Source organism: Diabrotica virgifera, chromosome 5, assembly GCF_917563875.1.
Source record: "Diabrotica virgifera virgifera chromosome 5, PGI_DIABVI_V3a".
NCBI classification, from domain to species: Eukaryota; Metazoa; Arthropoda; class Insecta; order Coleoptera; family Chrysomelidae; genus Diabrotica; species Diabrotica virgifera.
This window is the reverse complement of record NC_065447.1, coordinates 64,869,661-64,891,186: the sequence shown is the minus strand read 5'-3', so window position 1 is coordinate 64,891,186 and position 21,526 is coordinate 64,869,661. Positions and strand designations below refer to the sequence as shown.

At 33.7% G+C, this 21,526-nt stretch overlaps 1 protein-coding gene across 7 annotated transcripts in view; it reads right to left on the bottom strand.

The window, feature by feature from the left end:
• Nucleotides 1-21,526, bottom strand: part of LOC114325165 (peroxidase) — a 221,520-nt gene that overhangs the window by 27,821 nt on the left and 172,173 nt on the right. For all 7 annotated transcript variants that reach the window (XM_050650086.1, XM_050650088.1, XM_028273140.2 and 4 more), the window contains exons 7-8: nt 15,334-15,718; nt 8,995-9,121 (exon numbers count right to left, since the gene is read on the bottom strand). In XM_050650086.1, the coding sequence (XP_050506043.1) occupies nt 8,995-9,121; nt 15,334-15,718 (512 nt within the window). The remainder of the gene's footprint in view (nt 1-8,994; nt 9,122-15,333; nt 15,719-21,526) is intronic.

Sequence of the window (21,526 nt, the reverse complement as noted above, 5' to 3'; positions counted from 1 at the left end):
TACGCATTCCTCAATAACGGAGAAACCGTGATAATATGAAAGAACGGCAATTGCATTTTATTACACTTCGACCACCACCGGTATTCTACACGACGTGTAATAAAATGCAATTGCCGTTCTTTCATATTATCACGGTTTCTCCGTTATTGAGGAATGCGTAGCGAATAACGTGGCTTTGTAGACAAATCTGTGATACAAAGAGGTATCTTTTGTCGTTTCATAGTCTTTTATCAAGACTTTGAATTCACATGGTCACTGCCGCTACGGAAAGGATTTCTTCTGTACACCAGAGAAATCCTTTCGTTTATTTCATATAGATGTCGTACCTAGTGTACTGAAGTCTGGTATTTTATTTTTACCAGGAAGGCCCCATGCATTTTATTCCTCTTCGACCACTTCACCTAGGTGTTCCTGACGAGCGGTTGACATAACCTGCGAAACACGTCGTGTAGAATACCGGTGGTGGTCGAAGTGTAATAAAATGCAATTGCCGTTCTTTCATATTATCACGGTTTCTCCGTTATTGAGGAATGCGTAGCGAATAACGTGGCTTTGTAGACAAATCTGTGATACAAAGAGGTATCTTTTGTCGTTTCATAGTCTTTTATCAAGACTTTGAATTCACATGGTCACTGCCGCTACGGAAAGGATTTCTTCTGTACACCAGAGAAATCCTTTCGTTTATTTCATATAGATGTCGTACCTAGTGTACTGAAGTCTGGTATTTTATTTTTACCAGGAAGGCCCCATGCATTTTATTCCTCTTCGACCACTTCACCTAGGTGTTCCTGACGAGCGGTTGACATAACCTGCGAAACACGTCGTGTAGAATACCGGTGGTGGTCGAAGTGTAATAAAATGCAATTGCCGTTCTTTCATATTATCACGGTTTCTCCGTTATTGAGGAATGCGTAGCGAATAACGTGGCTTTGTAGACAAATCTGTGATACAAAGAGGTATCTTTTGTCGTTTCATAGTCTTTTATCAAGACTTTGAATTCACATGGTCACTGCCGCTACGGAAAGGATTTCTTCTGTACACCAGAGAAATCCTTTCGTTTATTTCATATATATATATATATATATATATATATATATATATATATATATATATATATATATATATATATATTGTTAAGATATGTAAAATTTGAATTAATATGGTTTCGATCTTAATATTTTAGAAAAGTTAAAACATATAATAAAAATATACCAAAATTCATTTCGAAGAAATGAAAGTCAATTATCTTTGGATGGCCGTAGGTAAACAAAATTTAAATAGGGATTAAGTATTTTCTTTGTACAGTTAGTATGATAAGAAAGTGGTTATGTGTTTGGACAATGAGACCGGGTTTCCCAAATGGACTTTTGCGGCGAGGGAATAATTGTATTTAGAAATTTAAATGAATGTAATCTTTGTTTAGATATTAAGAAAGGAAAAAAAAACCGATTGGCATGTAATTAGTTTTAGGAAATTTCTAATGGTAGGGAAAATTGGTGTTTGTTATCTGAAAGGTAGATGGGGATAAAATTGAGGAACTCGGATTGGTGAAGAAGGAAAAAGGAGGGGCTAGGTATGAAGAATGGGAGTTTAGCGAAATGTTAGAGGGTGGAAGAAGAGTCAGTTGTTAAATGATCGTTAAGTCGACTAGTGGTGATCTCTAAGAGTCTCCTGAAGTAGTAAGGCAGATAAGTGAATAGTTGTGAGTTTGTTGAAATAAGTGTCCTGACGGAAGCTCATCACGTAAAGCATTGTAAGTTATATTGTTCTACTTATATTCCAAGAGTCACCGTTGCATGCCGGAACGAGAAATAGATTCAGTTTATCGAGAGGAGAAAAGGCTAGCATTGTTTTTTGAAAGATACGTGCATCTGTAGGGGGTCATTAATGACAATAGGCTTGCAATAATTTGTTGCGAGATTGCTGACTACATAGGGGGCTGCTAAGAGTAAATTGTAGGCGACCAGAGACAAGAATTTGGACAACTCATCATCCGAGAGACAGTTTTATTTTTTTTGTAGAATTATTCATAACGCAAATTTCAATAAGTACTTTAGATAGTGGTAGGGTTATTTCAATAATCAGAATAGGAGATATTATTTTTAGAGGATATTTTGAGGGTGAATTTATTTCAATAGATGCTTTTGTACCATATATGTGTTTTATTCCGTTAATCTTTGACCTTATTTATCATATGTAAAGCAAAGGAGATATTGAAGCACGAGAATATAAAACCCTGAGATTAGAGCATTAAATAGTGTGATTAAATCATAAGTGCATCATTAAAATTAAATTTAATTAATTAGTTAATTATCTAATCAAGTGCTTTGAGCACACCGATCTTTGAATATCACATTAACTGGAGCCCAGAACGTGGTGGCTTAAAAATATCGCAGCTTTGCATTTGATGGTAGGGAAAGAGATAAGGAATAACTACAGGTGATCCAGAGATAATTTGACAATTTTTCCAGGTGTAAAAATAATTTTGATTTATGGATTGATCGTAGGTATTGGATATTTACTGCCATTGAATTATTTGATTTTTTTTTACCAATCGTACATTTGATATTTATTTTGAAATTTACCTGATTGCATATTTGATATTTGTGGCGAAAATTTATTAAATTTGGGGAGAAATATTTGTCGTGTTCTGCAACTTATAGAGTGTTGTAAAATTTCACATTTGGCGGGGACAAAGAAAACAGTAACGAAAAGAAACAACATGTCGACCACAAGGAGGCAAAGCAAAATGCAAGAAAACAGAGAAGAGGAAAAAATTGTTGAAGAAGGATTGGATAATGAAGGAGATACAACGATTATGGAGAGAAAAGAACAGGAATTAACAGGAATAGAGAAACTATTGCAACTGATGCAACTCCAGTCACAACAAATGGATAGAAATCAACAGGAAACAAAAAGGACAATGCAAGAAAATCAACAGGAATCAAAACGAGCCATGGAAGAAACACAAAGAGAAATATCACAGAGAATAGAACAGAAATTGGAAGAGAATGATGGCAAATTGAAAAAGCGTTTGGAAAAATATGAAAATGAAATGAAAGCCTGTTTAGAAAAAGTTAGAGAAGAAACAGAAAGGAAACTGGAGATGCAACGAGAAGAAATAGAAACTAAAATGAAGGATATTAAGAATGTGCAGAAGATGGAATTAGAACAGTTAGAAAGCAAATTTGAAAATGCAATACAAGAAGACAGGCGAGAAATAGAAGAAAAATTTAAGCAAAACGAAAAACAAATTGCGGAACTGAAGAATCAACAGAATTGTGGAGAAAGAAGGGAAATGATTATCCATGGTACAAGCGACGCGAAAATACAATTTGGCGGGGATATTAGAAAAACACACCCAGTACCATTTGTTAAAAATTTGAGAACCAAATTGCAACATATTAGATATTTTGACGACTGCAAAGAAACAATTAGAAACCATCTGAAAGAAGGAGCAGCGTTATGGTATGAAAGTAAAGAAGATGAGTTTGAAAATTGGACAGATTTCGAAAATAAATTTCTCAACTATTTCTGGGGGAAAGTTAAACAGAGGGAAATCAACCAAGAGCTACAGAATGGAAGATATCACGAGAAAATGGGAATATCGGAGGAAAGATATGCTTTGCAGATATATAACAATTCCAAATATCTAGACTACAAATACTCTACCGAACAACTGGTAGAAATGATAAGCAGACATTTCGAAGAAACGCTGGAGGACCACGTGATTTTGAGAAACTATCAAGATATTGATAGTTTGTGCCAATTCCTTCAAGTAAGGGAAGCAAAACGAAGAGAAATGCGAAACAGAAGACAACATGAACAATATAATGGACCGGCAAGAAGGTATCAATCAAATTATGACCAGAGAAACCGACATGCCCAATCAACAAACGAAGATAGGCCGAGAGAATACCAAAATTACAATAGACAACAAAATTATGATAACAGGAATCACGCAAAAAATAGAACATATGAAAATCACAACAGAAACAGAGATGCACAAAATCCTCCGACTAGGAATACGAACGAACAAAGGGACGGTAGAAACAATCAGAATTTCCAACGACAAAATAGAAGGGAGATGAATCATGTAACAATAGAAAACGAGGAAGAAGATATATGCAATGAATCCAGACAGGATTTTCAATAAAGCATCCACTGAACAAACATAAACAACTCTCCGGTATATTTTGTCATCCGAGAGAGTTTATACAGTTGGCGGGAAATGAAAGACAAAGTTCTAATTCCAATTTAATATTCTTAGATGCATTTATAAAACATAAAGCGATTAAAATTTTGATTGATTCTGGATCGGAGATATCGTTAATCAATAAGAAACTAGTAAAAGAATTAAATTTGGACAGATTTGTGTACAAAATTCCTAGGGTTGTTTTAGTGGGTGCAAACAACAAAAAATTGACGACAGTAAATGAAGGTTTGGGAGTGCGGATCAGAGTGGGAGACAAATACTATATTATGCAATGTGTGGTGATCGAAGATTTAAACCATGATATGATAGCGGGAATTGATGAATTGAGTGAAAAACACATCACCATAAATTTTTCGGAGAATAAACTGGAAATCAGAGCAGAACCAGACAACATAGAAGAAGAAACGGAAATAGAGAGGAAAATAATTGTTGAAAAGATAAATGAACAGGAAAAACATAAAGAAATCAATATGACTGTAGAGGAAAAACCGAAAGTACAAGAAAAAAATCAACCAGAAAAAAAAAGAAGGAAGAAAAAGAAGAAGAGTTCAAAAAGAAAGAAGGAAAACACGGTGGATACAAGAGAAAGACAGGAAATCGAAGATACGGAAGAATTGTCGGCAATCGACGATAAAACAGAAAGGAAGCAGGAAGAAAAGGAAGTTCTCATAAGAGAAATGAAAGCAGTAGAAACATGGTGCTCGGGATACCAAATGGAAATTGAAGATAAAAAAAAACAGAAGAAGAAATAAAGGATGAGGACAGAGAAGAAATGGCAATAATGGACGAGAATCCAGAATTTTATGAAGAAATATTATGGACAGTGAACACATGCGAACAAAATGAGGATGAAAGAAAATTAAAATGTGGAGAAAACATGGAAAAGGAAGTAGAGAAGATTCTAGAAAATTATGGAGATTTGATTAATGAAGAAAGCCGAGTGGCTAAAAATTATGAACATTCTTTTAAAGTTAAAAACTTAGAAAATTTTAAATCCAAGACATATCCAATCCCGTATAAATACAGGCAAAGCGTCGGACAGGAAATTGAAAAAATGATCGAAGACAAGGTGATAGAAAGATGTGACTCTCCATATATCAACCCGATAGTATGCGTTAAAAAATCGAGTGGTGATTTGCGATTATGTTTAGATGCAAGAAACATTAATTCACACACAATCGCGCAATACGAAGCGCCTTTGAACATCGAAGCCATATTTGGACGAATCACAGGGTCACACATTTTTTCCAAAATCGATTTGAAACATAGTTTTTGGTTAATACCTTTGGCAGAGAAATGTCGAAATTATACCGCTTTTTCGATCGACGGAGTGGTATACCGATTTAGGGTGGTACCATTTGGCCTACAGAGTGCATGCGCTGCTTTGGTTCGCGCATTGAACACAATCTTAAATAGGCATGAAGAATTTGTTGTACATTACATAGATGATTTATTAATTTTCTCACCGGATATAACAAGCCATCTACGACATATTCACACTGTGCTAGAAGAACTGGATCAAGCGGGATTGAAATTAAATATTCAAAAGTGTCAGTTTTTCCAAAAGGAAATACTGTATTTAGGATTCAAATTAGACACAAAAGGGATTAGTCTTGCAGAAGATAGAATCGAAATTATAAATAACTACGCTAGGCCAACCAATTTAAAAACATTGCGGGGATTTTTGGGAATGGTAAACTATTTCAAAAAACTAATACCAGACATCAGCACAAAAGAAATACCGTTGATAGCATTACTTAAGAAAAATGTTAGGTGGAAATGGGGAACGGAACAAGAAATGGCTTTCAAAAATTTAAAAGGAGCTTTCTCCACAGCTGTAAGAGTACACCACCCAAGATATGATCAACCTTTCATTCTCCGGACCGATGCTTCCATAACAAAATTCGCAGGGGTGTTATCACAGATCCAAGACGATGTAGAGGTGCCAATCTGTTTTGTCTCCCGTGTAACCAAAACATATGAGAGAAAGTACAGCGTTACTGAATTAGAGTTCGCCAGTGTGTTATTTTGTGTAAATAAATTACGGTTTTACCTACTAGGGGCAAAATTCACCGTTGAAACAGACCATGCAGCTTTGGTACATATAATGAAAAATAGGCTGGTAAATAATAGAATTCATAGGGGCATTCTTTTACTTCAAGAGTATGATTTTGAATTTAAATATATCAAAGGAACTGACAATATCTTGGCTGATGCGTTGACGAGAGATGAACAATTCCGCAAAGAGGACCACAAAACTCTCCACGTTGGCATGAACATAATGAGAGAAGAAGCAGGCTTATTTTCTTTGGCTCAGATCAGGGAAAATCAGGAACAACTGGATGAAAGAGAAAAGCAAAGGGCCGAACAAGAAGATAACTTATATTTTAAGAGGGTCGATGGTAAAGAACTATATGTAATCACGGAACAGATGGCAAAAGAAGTTTTAGCAAAATTACACTGTGACAACGGACACATTGGAAGCAGGAAGGTGTGGCTTATGTTCAGGGAGAACTACATTTGTCGACAGGACTATACAATAGCCAAAGAGATGACTCGAAATTGCGAGACATGCCAAAAGTGTAAAAGTAAGAATTTCAAAAACGAAAACATCACAAAAAACGTCATAGCTCGGAAGAAACTGGATATTGTCGCCATTGATATGTTGAGCGATTTAATAACAACAACACAGAGGAATAAACACATATTAGTTATGGTGGATGTTTTCTCAAAGTATTTAAAACTGTACCCATGTAGAACCACGAAAGGAGCTGAAATACTTCGGAAGATAGACGATTTTATCGAAACAGTGGGAAGACCAGACAATATTTTGTTGGACAATGCGACATACTTTAGGAATGACCGTTTTAAAGGGGAATTAAGAGAGAGAGGCATAAATACAAAATTTGTAAGCATCCGACATCCACAGAGCAACCCATCAGAGCGTTTTATACAAGAAGTCACAAAATTTCTAAGAATTGCTGCGGAAGAACATCATCGACATTGGGACAGAAAAGTGTTTGAAATAGAGACGTATTTGAACTGTGCACCAAATACGGTTACCAAGGAGACGCCTTTATATGTAATGAAAGGAACAATGCCTACGAGACCGTGGGAAGACACCGCCCCCAGACAATACGAAGAAGTGATCGAGGTGGTTCAACGAAGATTGAGACGAAGTGGAGAGAAATATCTCCAAAGGCAAGAGAGGACCCGAAGAAGAAGGCCGGTTACATTCCAGAAAGGGGATAAAGTTTTAGTGAGGGCACTGAGGGTGTCCAATTTACAAAATGGTATTTGTGCTAAATTGATGCCGGTATTTGAAGGTCCATATAGGGTCAATACGGAAAATGGGGTAAATAGTTATGAATTAGCGCATATAGAGACAGGCAAGATACGGGGTATTTTTAACATTCACGACATTTATAAGTATCATGAGTAGAGTTTGGTAACATAATGGAATAATTTGATCCTAAAAAAAAACTTGTGTCATTTAAATAAATAACAGAATTTTTTCGGCAAATCAAATGGCGGGGAGTTGTTAAGATATGTAAAATTTGAATTAATATGGTTTCGATCTTAATATTTTAGAAAAGTTAAAACATATAATAAAAATATACCAAAATTCATTTCGAAGAAATGAAAGTCAATTATCTTTGGATGGCCGTAGGTAAACAAAATTTAAATAGGGATTAAGTATTTTCTTTGTACAGTTAGTATGATAAGAAAGTGGTTATGTGTTTGGACAATGAGACCGGGTTTCCCAAATGGACTTTTGCGGCGAGGGAATAATTGTATTTAGAAATTTAAATGAATGTAATCTTTGTTTAGATATTAAGAAAGGAAAAAAAAACCGATTGGCATGTAATTAGTTTTAGGAAATTTCTAATGGTAGGGAAAATTGGTGTTTGTTATCTGAAAGGTAGATGGGGATAAAATTGAGGAACTCGGATTGGTGAAGAAGGAAAAAGGAGGGGCTAGGTATGAAGAATGGGAGTTTAGCGAAATGTTAGAGGGTGGAAGAAGAGTCAGTTGTTAAATGATCGTTAAGTCGACTAGTGGTGATCTCTAAGAGTCTCCTGAAGTAGTAAGGCAGATAAGTGAATAGTTGTGAGTTTGTTGAAATAAGTGTCCTGACGGAAGCTCATCACGTAAAGCATTGTAAGTTATATTGTTCTACTTATATTCCAAGAGTCACCGTTGCATGCCGGAACGAGAAATAGATTCAGTTTATCGAGAGGAGAAAAGGCTAGCATTGTTTTTTGAAAGATACGTGCATCTGTAGGGGGTCATTAATGACAATAGGCTTGCAATAATTTGTTGCGAGATTGCTGACTACATAGGGGGCTGCTAAGAGTAAATTGTAGGCGACCAGAGACAAGAATTTGGACAACTCATCATCCGAGAGACAGTTTTATTTTTTTTGTAGAATTATTCATAACGCAAATTTCAATAAGTACTTTAGATAGTGGTAGGGTTATTTCAATAATCAGAATAGGAGATATTATTTTTAGAGGATATTTTGAGGGTGAATTTATTTCAATAGATGCTTTTGTACCATATATGTGTTTTATTCCGTTAATCTTTGACCTTATTTATCATATGTAAAGCAAAGGAGATATTGAAGCACGAGAATATAAAACCCTGAGATTAGAGCATTAAATAGTGTGATTAAATCATAAGTGCATCATTAAAATTAAATTTAATTAATTAGTTAATTATCTAATCAAGTGCTTTGAGCACACCGATCTTTGAATATCACATTAATATATATTTACCTGATGTTTTCTGCATGCATGGAGTACATAGATCGTATAGCTGCAGTTGCAAATGCATTAGATACAGATGGATCAATATCGTCTCGATATTTTGAGAATTTTTCTATCATGGTTAAATATTTGATATCTAAAAACATAAATAAACTCAGTTACCCAGTTTATCTTCTTAAATATTTCCATATCAAGATGTTTTTTTCGGATTTCAACACCGGTAAATACTCCAGGGTAATAAGCTAGAAATATACCATGTTCGGGACACTCAAAGATCCAGGTAGCGGACTGCTTTTTTAATTATTGTAGACCTATAGGAAGAAAAACTACCTGTTTCCTGCCTAGAGTTCGCATCCGTTTTTTAATTATTAACAATTTAGTGCAAAAATCGCGATTTTTTCGATTTTTTGCACCCCATTCAAAAGCTAAATAGATGACATAACATTACAAAATTAAATTATTTAGAATATTAAAAAACCTTCAAAATGCCGATTTTTGAAAGTTAAAAAGATAATTTGGTGCTTCGCGAACTGCAAAATAAGTGAAAATTGTTATTTGTTAATAACTTTTACTAAAACTACCTTAGAACTTTAGTGTTTCACCCAAAGTTGGGTATTGGGGTACTTAACAAACCCTCAAAATTTGAGACCGATCCATTAATTAGTTTAAGAGTTATTTTAATTGTTTATCCCAGAGACCTTTATTTTGCAATAACATAAGACAGAAAATAATGAAGATAGGGCAATTTTATCTATTCTATTATATTCTGGGTACGCCAAATGAAAGTAAAAAACCGATGCTATCAAAATGTACTAAAAAAGATAAAAAATATCTAATATAGTCAAAAATCGTAATACCAAATTTGTGAAATTTTGTAATTTATAAACATTTAGAATAACTTTAAAAATATTGTCCGTAGAAAAAATCATTTTACATATTAGAAAAGCTGGTATGTTACACGAATTTTTAAAAATGTAGTTCAATTGGTGACTAGTCGTGGTAAGTGAAGGAGGAGTTGGGAGCCGACAAATGCACGAGTTCAAAAACTAAAAAAGGCAACTTAAAACTACTATCATTTTCTATATCTCATGATCTACTGAATATATTTTGATCGTTCTTTTTTTAAACTGTATGTAATTTTTCTGTACATTACAAATATACAATTTGTCTAGACATTTATTAATTAATAAAGAGTCTAATTTGTTTAAAAATCTTTTGAAAAAATAATGTTTCCCAAAAATCCATGATTTTAATCATACTATCGTTATTAATCATAGAAAAAGTTAGGGTATACTTTAATAAATAAATTATCTTCAATAAATAATTATCTAATAAAAATCATTTATTTATTAAAGTGTACTTTAACTTTTTCTATGATCATTAATGATACTATGATTAAAAAAATAGATTTTTGTAAAAAAAATTTTTTCAAGAATTGTTTAAACAAATTAGATTGTTTATTAATTAATAAATTTATAACCAAATTGTATATTTGTAATGTAAGTACGTAGAAATTACATACAAATTAATAAAAGAAAGATCAAAATCCATTGAGTTGATCAGGAGATACAGAAAATTATATTCGTTTGAAATTGCTTTTCGGTATTTTAACTCGGTGGATTTGTAAGTTCCCCCTAGTAATCGTTTGAACGAATAGAAAAATCGTAGAGGGTGCTGTGAAGTGTGAAAGTATTGTACCCTCGGAGATCCGTGGAATAAATTTACACTCAAAATAACAAAATTCAGTTTGGCAACACTGTGTAAATGTTGATAGTAACAAGATAAACAGAACTCTAATTTAGTCCAGACAAATTAATATATTTTTGTGCCAACAAAAATGACACTCTTCAACCAAATAATGTTTCACATATAATGTGCAAAATAATTTTGAATCGGTTTCTGCTAATGAGCTTGCTTTTTTGTCATTAAAGTAGAAAAAACTTTAAAATTTATTCTTTATAATAATTATCGTCCAGTTCTCGTCTTATTATTTTCACTGTACTAATATTCCTCGACTCATTTACAATGATTAATGCGATGATTAAAACATTTTATCGTTAGCGGCTTCTGGAGTGTGAGACATATCTTATTTCATTGATAAAATGCACAGACCCACCGATTTCCACTTGAACCATACAATGTTTGTGCAAATTTGTTAAGAAAAAATACAAATCCCATTCTTTAAAATGACATTAATGAGATTCCTTAATTATTATAAACAAATTAGCTGTGAATTAAAAAAAAACATATGGCTAACTTTGTCCCAAATGAACCCAGGCTTAAGGTGATACAGTAGCGATCAACAGGTAGCCAAAACGCGTTCCAAGATTGCGGCTATAATTTTGAATATTTTTTCGAGATATTTGGCACACGTATTCGGGTATTCGTAATATAATGAAGAATGGCGGCACAGAGCCCAATTTGAAAAATATATGAATATGTGGAAATTACTCCGTAATTAAACACAATATTAAAAAAACGAGCCTGTACCGCCATTAAGAAGAACAAAAAAATACACTTTCTTCAAATAAACTTTTTTATCCGATGCCTAGATTTTGTGTCATTTTGGAACTACTAATGAAATAAAAAATTTTAGTAGTTCCAAAATGACACAAAATCTAGGCATTGGATAAAATAGTTTATTTGAAGAAAGTGTATTTTTTTGTTCTTCTTAATGGCGGTACAGGCTCGTTTTTTAATATTGTCTTTAATTACAGAGTAATTTTCACATATTAATATATTTTTCAAATTGGGCTGTGTACCGCCATTCTTTATTATATTACGAATACGTGTGCCAAATATCTCGAAAAAATATTCAAAATTACAGCCGCAATCTTGGAACGCGTTTTCGCTACCTGTTGATCGCTACTGTTTCCTCTTAATTTTTTTTATTTGAAAATTCGTGTTAAAATACTACCTTTTCGAATATATAAAAAGATTGTTTCTACGGACAACATTTTTAAAGTTATTCTAAATTTTTATATACTACAAAATTTCACAAAGGCATTAGAATTTTTGACTATAGTAATTTTTTTATCTTTTTTTAATACATTTTGATACTATCACTCTTATGATTTCATTTGGCATACTCAGAATTGCCCTATCTTCATTATTTTCTGTCTTATCTTATTGCAAAATAGAGGTCTCTGGGATAAACAAATAGAATAACTCTTAAATTAATTAATGGATCGGTCTCAAATTTTGAAGGTTTGTAAGTACGTCAATACCCAACTTTGGGTGAAACACTAAAGTTCTAAGGTAGTTTTAGTAAAAGTTATTAACAAATAACGATTTTCACTTATTTTGCGGTTTGCGTAGCAACAAATTAACTTTTTAACTTTCAAAAATAGGCATTTTGAAGGTTTTTCAATGTTCTAAGAAACTGAATTTTGTAATTTTATGTCAGAATGGAGTGCGAAAAATCGAAGAAATCGCGATTTTTGCACTAAATTGTTAATAATTAAAAAACGGACGCGAACTCTAGGCAGAAAACAGGTAGGTTTTCTTCCTATAGGTGTACAATAACCAAAAAAGTAGTCAGCTACCTGGATCTTTGAGTGTCCTGAGAAAATCCTTATTACTCTGGACTAAAAGCAAAACAAAGATAATGATCGTAAACATGACAAATAATAATCTAGCTCACATACACCAAATACCGAATTTCGAAGTAGTAGATAGATTTGTATACTTGGGATCCCTAATATCCAATAATGGCGATAGCTCCTTAGAAATCAAGCGGAGACTAGCAATAGCCCGAACCGCAATAGTAAAATTAATTAAAATATGGAAAGAACGAACAATAACAACAAACACTAAGCTCAGGCTGGTCAATGCCCTTATTTTCCAATTGCTACGAATCTGAAACATGGTCTCTCAAAAAAATCGATAGAAGTAAGATCAAATCCTACCAGACGTGGGTCTACAGAAGAATTCTATGCAAGTCCTAGACAGAACACAGAACCAATCTGTCAACCTGTCAATTCTGAAAGAACTTAATATAAAAAAACTATTACAAAAAGTAAACCGAGCATACCTAAATTACTTCGGCCACATGAGAACGGGGCCTAACGCGCGATTACAACTACCTACATACATTTTATTTGAGACTGTTCACATGCCAACGAACGTTTAGGCCCGGTGCAAATTGAATATAAGCAAGACACAACCTGCACCGGCGAACTGCGTAGAGAGTTTTGCGCATCCTACTATCAGTTCATGTGTTCGCAGGTCTCGCTTGGGAACGTTTGTAAAATCACTTAAAACGCGCATTAGCATGTGAACAGTCTCAAGTAAAAAAATTTATGTAGTGGTAATCGCGCGTTATCAAAACGCGCGTTAAGCGCTTGTCATGAAAACGGGGTCATTAGGCCCAGCGCAAATTGAACCTAAGCGAGACACAACCTGCGCCGGCGGGACGGGTGACCCGTGCATTTATTTTTCTAGCGCACCGCATATTGAACACAAGCCAACCCAAACGTTGGCCATCGACGTGGTGAATAGAGACAGGCAAAATCAGTGCGGACATGTAAGGGTTACTTTTGATACCAGTTCTAAGTAGTACTGAGTACAAATACTGATTACAAAATACTAATGTATCTGATCCTGAGGTGTTTATAGCCTTGTTTAACAATAAAAAAATAAATTTTTAGCAATGCAAATAATCAAAAGCGATATAATTTGACTTGAACTTTCAAATGCGGAATTGCTATTTTATTTTTTAATCAAAAGTTACTCGGGTTCAAAAATTGCAATTTTTCGATTTTTTGAAAGTTCAATCTCGTTTATCTCGAATATGCATCCTACGAAAAAACTTGCCAGAACATTTTTTGCTTAGAATGGCCCAAAAAATACAAAACAATGTTTTGTTTTGCGAGAAATCGCTGTAATGTAATTTCTCAAGTTCTTTGTCTATAACAATCTTATCGACATCCGGATCAACTGTTACCCAAAAAATTCGTATTCTACGGGTCAAAATACATAAAAAAACTTGGGTAAGTCCATCTGAATAAAGGAGGCCGTTGTACCCCCTGGCGACAGGAATATGAATTGAGTAGACAACTTAAAATCGGTATTTCCGTACTTGTAACTAGTAACGTTTTAATAATATCTTACACGTCCCTACTAGTCGTAGCGGTATGATTTTCGAAAACATCGAATTTGATCATATATGCGGGTGCATAAAAAGATATCTTACATATTTTATTTCTGCACATAATACCTACATATTTAAAATAATCTCTCCCCTACTGCTCGGTCATAATTCATATTCCTCAATTTACTGCTCGGATCACAATCATTTACAATTACTGCAGGATCGCAATCATTTACAATTACTACAGGTCATAATTCAGAATCCCTCCGCTACTAATCGGTCATAAAAAATAACATTATCTGCATATTTCGTTTTAAATTTTTAAGCATAAACAAAAATGATGTAATAAACAAAAATGTAATATACCGACAAGTTGAATTTGAGGGTAATACGATATATTTAACGATCACAGTTTTAAGTAACATTAATCATTTTTCACCTTATTTTTCTAATAATGTGATTTTGTAAAGGTATAACTTTGGTTATTAATTTTGTATCGGCGCTTATTTAGTCTACCAAAAGTTATCAGAATTTAACGACAAAGACAACGTAGTTTTCACTCGGGGTGTTGACTATGCTAATATTTTTATTTATCATAATAAATTGTACTTAGGTACCATCCATATTCATTTCAGATACTTCCATCTCGCAAACAAAAACGCGTAAAAATAAACATCTGACGGTGAGTCACGCGTCCAAGGCCCAAGAAAACTGTACGCCGATGACAAACGTTCCCAAGCTAGACCTGCGAACGCATGAACTGATAGTAGGATGCGCAATACTGTCTACGCAGTTAGCCGGTGCAGGTTGTGTCTCGCTTAGGTTCAATTTGCGCTGGGCCTAACGCCCGTTTTGATAACGCGCGATTACAACTAGTATATACATTTTATTTGAGACCGTTCACAAGCCAACGAGCGTTTTAATCACTTAAAACGCGCATTTTCATGTGAACTGTCTCAAGTAAAATAATTTATGTAGTCCTTTTAAATCATATTACGAGTTTAAGATTAAAATTAATTTTGTAAGATATAATAACTAGTTATACCTATAATATTCCTTATTTTAATAGTGATATTGATGTTCTCTGCTTTGAAATCCTTTTTGTTTCTTCAATATCTATTAATTAACCAATAATCAAGGATAAAAAATAAGTAAATAAAAAATTATTGTGTACTAAACTGTTTTTGTCTTTAGGTGGTAGGTACATACCACTAATAATGTTTTATAAATAGAGATCAAAACAATAATTGTCTTACCTAATAAATTTTTCAGCCATTCATAATAAGTTATATGCTGCATTTCTGCTATAACTATTTTTCTAGCTTCATGAAAGACTCTTTCGTCATCCCAATGTTGATTAACTCTAGATAATTCTTCTGCTATCCTATTGTGTTCTCGAATCCATAACGTGTAGATTACTGTAATTTGCGGGTGCAGATTAACACGTTGGTCACCAGAAATAAAACATACATCCTTCTCTGATTTTGCTCCACAATGTTGTTGGGGTTTATTGGATAAAGATGGAAAATTATTTTTGCTTGTTTTCAACTTGCCTCCTTCTTTGGTGCGCAGCTCCCAAGAAGCTTCATCGGAGGTACCGTAGATCTGGGAGCCGTCTAGGTAATGTGTAGCTTGGTTTTGCTATAAAATTATAGAATCTGTAATATAATACCTGTAATACCTAATACTATTAGAGAAGAACTCATATTGCAACCTACGGTTTTATTTTCCCAATTTGTTGATTTCTCTGATGGTTTCTCAGTAATTAGATCAGTCAGTAATTAGATCATACCTACAGACGTCAACAGTTTTTTATGCTAGTATGTCCAAAACGCCCTTATTTATAATTGCTTAGTTTAAAAGACTAATCAGAAAAGCGTCTAAAAACAAATATTTAGTTGCCATATTTTTTAGCCTACGTGGAGGATGGCGTAATCCTATCGAAATCAGGCACATATTTAAAGAGGTACTTATATACAGGGTGTCTGCGTAACTTGGAACCATATGGGAAACTTTTTTAATATCAATTTTACTAAAAAAAGTCATTCTTTATAAAGTGCTCTGCATAGTCTAAAACCTAAAATGATATCAAACCATCAGATATCAAATTTTGTCAACAGTATACGAGGTATGTAAAAAAATATCAATTTCGCTCAAGAGCAAACTACCTTTATATTTCAAAATATCAAAAATTTTTATTATGAAAAGATATTTGTAATTAAAAACCATATTCAAATATGCAATAACAGCCTTCTACTTGAAAAAAAAAATTTCTGAAATTTTCCTAAATCACCGATTCCGAACATCATTTTTATTTATTAGACATGCAATAACTCTTTTATTAATAATTTTAGGAAAAAAAGTTATTCTTCATAAAAATCTGTGCATGGTCTAAACCTCAAGATGCAACCATCAGTTATCCAAGTTTGTTAATTTTATACGAAAATTTTTTATAAATTCTTTCTAAATTCATATTATTTGACACACCTCGTATAAAATTAACAAACTTGGAGAACTGATGGTTGCATCTTGAGGTTTAGACCATGTACAGATTTTTATGAAGAATAACTTTTTTCCTAAAATTATTAATAAAAAAGTTATTACATGTCTAATAAATAAAAATGATGTTCGGAATCGGTGATTTAGGAAAATTTCAGAATTTTTTTTTTTCAAATAGAAGGCTGTTATTGCATATTTGAATATGGTTTTTAATTACAAATAATAACTTTTCATAATAAAATTTTTTGATATTTTGAAATATAAAGGTAGTTTGCTCTTGGGCGAAATTCATATTTTTTTACATACCTCGTATACTGTTGACAAAATTTGATATCTGATGATTGCATTTTAGGTTTTAGACTATGCAGAGCACTTTATAAAGAATGACTTTTTTTCGTAAAATTGATATTAAAAAAGTTTCCCATATGGTTCCAAGTTACGCAGACAGCCTGTAGGTACTAATTTAAAATTTACTGCAGAAAAAGTTAACCTGAAAATCAAAGAAAAACCGAAGTCGAAATACATAAATACAACACAATACAGAGTTAATGGAGCAGATGCTTTGGTGATAAGAAGAGCTGGAAATGAAATAAAATTGGAACGAGCTACAGAATATATTTACCTCGGAATATGTGTAAACGAAAATGTAGGATAGGAAATAAAAACCAAGAACATTACAAAAGATACTTATGTACATCAAAGAATATCTCTAAGAAGTATTGGCACTAATAGCAAGTGAGACTTGGACTTTGACCAAAGCAGAAGAGGAAAAAATTAATATATGGGAAATAAAAAAATTATAAGATGTATTCTAGGAGGAATCAAAGAAGCCTCTATAGAAGAAGAACTGAGATTGTATATAAATTCAGTGCTGTTTGTCCATCAAATTGATCAATGATGGAAAAAATATTCAGTCGAATAATACGCATTTCTGGCTTGTTCTATTCTACATTTGACTTTTTGTTCTGAGCTTAAGATCTCTTGTATTCAGCATCCTAAATATTTAAACAATTCAATTAGGTCAATTAGTTTGTCATTTATTAATATGTTTATGTTTGGAGTATTCTTTTCCGTGATCACCATTGATTTTGTTTTCTTTGCATTAATTTTAAGTTCATATTTTTCACCCTCTCTCACTACCTTGTTCCACAGATTTTATAGTTCTTGTTTGCTTCTGGCAATTAGTACCATATCGTGGGCATATCGGATGTTATTAACAATTCTTTCGTTGACTTTATTACCTTCTTGTGCCTCATCCCGATCTCGGACAAAGATATCCTTACAGAATACAGGTAATGGCGCAAGTATACAACCTTCTCTAACTCTTCTTGGATTTTTATGGTCTCAGACGTCTCAGTGTATCCCATATCCCTTAAAACACATGTATTTGGGTGTAAATAGAGTTCACGTGTTATGTTTATATCATTGGAAACGACGTTATTTTTTGTAAACATCTAGGTCTGGATCCCGCGTATGAAAAAAAAAGTTGATTAATAGCAAGCTGAAAATTTGTTAATAGCTTAAAGGTGTCAAGTCGGATAAACTTTGATATATGGGAACACTGGAACAGGGGCAGTTTTAATTGTGGAACAGGTTAAAAATTTGGAACGGTCAGACCACGAAAACGGCACATTTATTTTGTCCGACAGAATAGACTTAAACTCTCCGAACAGAGATTAAACTCTCATGCAAAAATCAGACTGCTATTTATCACCTGTCATAATTCCTGTCATTTGATATATTCTACACGTTCCACTCATTAAAACGCCCATTTGGTGATAAATAGCAGTCTGATTTTTGCATGAGAGTTTAATCTCTGTTCGGAGAGTTTAAGTCTGTTCTGTCGGACAAAATACATGTGCCGTTTTTGTGGTATGACCGTTCCAAATTTTTAACCTGTTCCACAATTAAAACTTCCCCTGTTTCAGTATTCCCATATATCAAAGTTTGTCCGATTAGACACCCTTAAGCTATTAACAAATTTTCAGCTTGCTATTAATCAACTTTTTTTTCATACGCGGGATCCAGACCTAATCTATTAGTTTTTCGTGCTTGACTTTGTCGTAGACCTTTTCATAATCTCAAGGTCCGTATCCATACAAGGGTGATCCGCGCTCGGTGCAGCTGCTCAAATGGATAGGGCATGCGCTCCCCTACATATAAACCCCAAACCGGTTGAATCGAAGAGGGTGAGCGCCGAGCGGCGATCACCAACTTATCCACTACGTGGAGCTGCTACACCAAGCGCGGATCACCCTTGTATGGATACGTACCTTTACACGAACACATAGATGCATTTTTGTTGATCGCGATATTTTTGCTTGAGAACAATGAAACTACACTGGGCCTCTCGGGGAATTCCCATACATACCGTTCCTGAAATCTAATTGTTGTGGGCCCATATCCTCTTCTCACTTTTTGTAAATTCTGTCGTAAATTATCTTTAGAAATAACTTTAACATAATAGTCTGATACAATTGATTCGAAAAATGGCACAACCCAGACATCCAAAGTGAAAGTGATCCTCCAACACCAAATTGTTCTATATGGTCCACATAATGTTCAGAAAAAAGTCACACCATTTTGAGCGTCGGGTTTGGGAGGGGGGAGAGGGGGAGAAATCGGTAAATTCGTAGTCTGTTACGTTTTTCGCCAAGATTTCTAAAACTATGCGGTTTAGAATGAATAATCTTCTATACAAAGATGTTCTACATTAAATTGAAATAAAAAAGGCCCTATGCATAATCCTTCTAAAATGAACGGTTCCAAAGTTACGGAGGTAGTTTTCCTCCAACCCAAAATTATACTATATGGTCCACATATTGTTCAGTAAAAAGTTACAAAATTTTGAGCGTCCGGTTTGGGGGGAGGAGATGGGGGAGAAGTCGGTAAATTAATAGTTTTTTTACGTATTTTGTCAATGTTTCTAAAACTATGCTTTACCGTAAACAATGTTCTACATAAAATTTAAAACAAAAAAAGTCCTATACATAATTGTTATAAAATCAACGGTTCCAGAGTTACGGAGGGGAGGTTTATATTTTTTAGGCAATTGATGATGATTTTGGGTGGTTGGGTTGTCGCTTCTTCAAGGGCTTTTAGCAAATAGGATCAAATAGCAAATTTAGGAAATAGCAAATTTGATTTACAAAACACAATCCTGTCAAAGAAAATTTCTTGCATCAGTAATAATATTATAAATTGCCCAAAAAATATAACAAGTATCGAAAACCTCCACTTTTCACCCTCCGTAACTCTGGAACCGTTGATTTTATAACAATTACGTATCGAAACTTTTTTGTTTTAAATTTTATGTAGAACATTTTTATATAGAACATTGTTTACGCTAAAGCATATTTTTAGAAATATTTACGAAGAACGTAAAAAAACTATTAATTTGCCGACTTCTCCCCCATCTTCCCCCCAAACCGGACGGTCAAAATGGTGTAACTTTTTACTGAACAATATATGGACCACATAGAACAATTTGGTGTTGGAGGAAAACTTTTACTTTGGATGTCTGGGTTAGGCCTTTTTTGGACCAATTATACTATACGACCTCGGTAACTTTGGAACCGTTCATTTTAGAAAGATTACGTATAGGACCTTTTTTTATTTCAAATTTAATGCAGAACATTTTTATATAGAAGGTTATTCATGCTAAACCGCATAGTTTTAGAACTATTGACGAAACATGTAAAAAACTACGAATTTATCCCCCCCCCCCCCAAACCCGACGCTCAAAATGGTGTGACTTTTTTTGAACATTATGTGGACCATATAGAACAATTTGGTGTTGGAGGATAACTTTCACTTTGGATGTCTGGGTTTAGGTCTAGTTGTACCATACTATAATGGGAGAATGGGTCTTATCAGTCGAAAATCGTTACATTTTTTGGCGTTTTTTTGGATTTAGGGAGGGGTACAAACGTAGATGTTAGTCAATCTTGTAGAATTTTACAAGTTTTCCTTCTTTTAATGCGTATTTTATTTCCGGTCTTAGAATGGGTAAATTATTTTCAATGCTAATAAGTCTGTTGATAGATTGTACTCTGGTATGAGAATAGATTTTGTATGCCTTGTTTTCCATTCGTCGTCGTTTATTTCTTGTTGTAGTCAGGACCCCGTCATCCATGCTTGTTAGTGTACGACACTGTCTATTATTTCTATTTCCAGTCATTTCCTTTATTTTCTGTGGAGAAGTTTGCTACCATTCACTAACTGAAACCATTTTTTGAATAAACTATTTTATTTTTAAAATACTTTTAGGGACAATAAACTTACCATATCAACAAGAATGTGTCCACCTGTCAGTCATAATAATAGCAGCTTTGTTTGGAAGATCACAGATACAAGTGCATCATCAATCGTTATTATCAGAAATATTTACATGTCTAGTTAAATAGTGCACTTAGCGCTTGATGGACAATCATACACAATGAAACAACAACTATGTACGTATGTACTATTTTTACACATATTTCGGAGAATATTTCACATGCTAATAGTAGTAGCTGGTCGCTATATAGACCAGGGCATTTAGCACTAAATAAATCTATTTTTAAATATAGTACCCAGTGACTTGCAACTTTTTGCATTATGTTCAGAATGATGTCACGAAAAAAGTCTGCTAGAGAAAAATGGGTGGAAATGCATAGTTGCATTTTAAAGTGTATACAATGCATCAAACCTGTCAAAATAAGTATATTAAGAGCCAGATTTTTTTAGTTGGATTTAGTGCACCGGAGCACCTGGTGCTCTAGATATGATTTTGATTCGTCAGAAGAAGATTTACGATTTTAGTGGGATGTGACTTAGTAACACACCCTGGTTATTTTGTTGGTAGAAGAAATATTTGGTTCTTTTAATTGGATAACCATTTGGTGATTGTCATAATGGGAGTGTAATTTCTGTGTTTGAGAGGAGAATCTTGTCTTGAATTAGGACAAG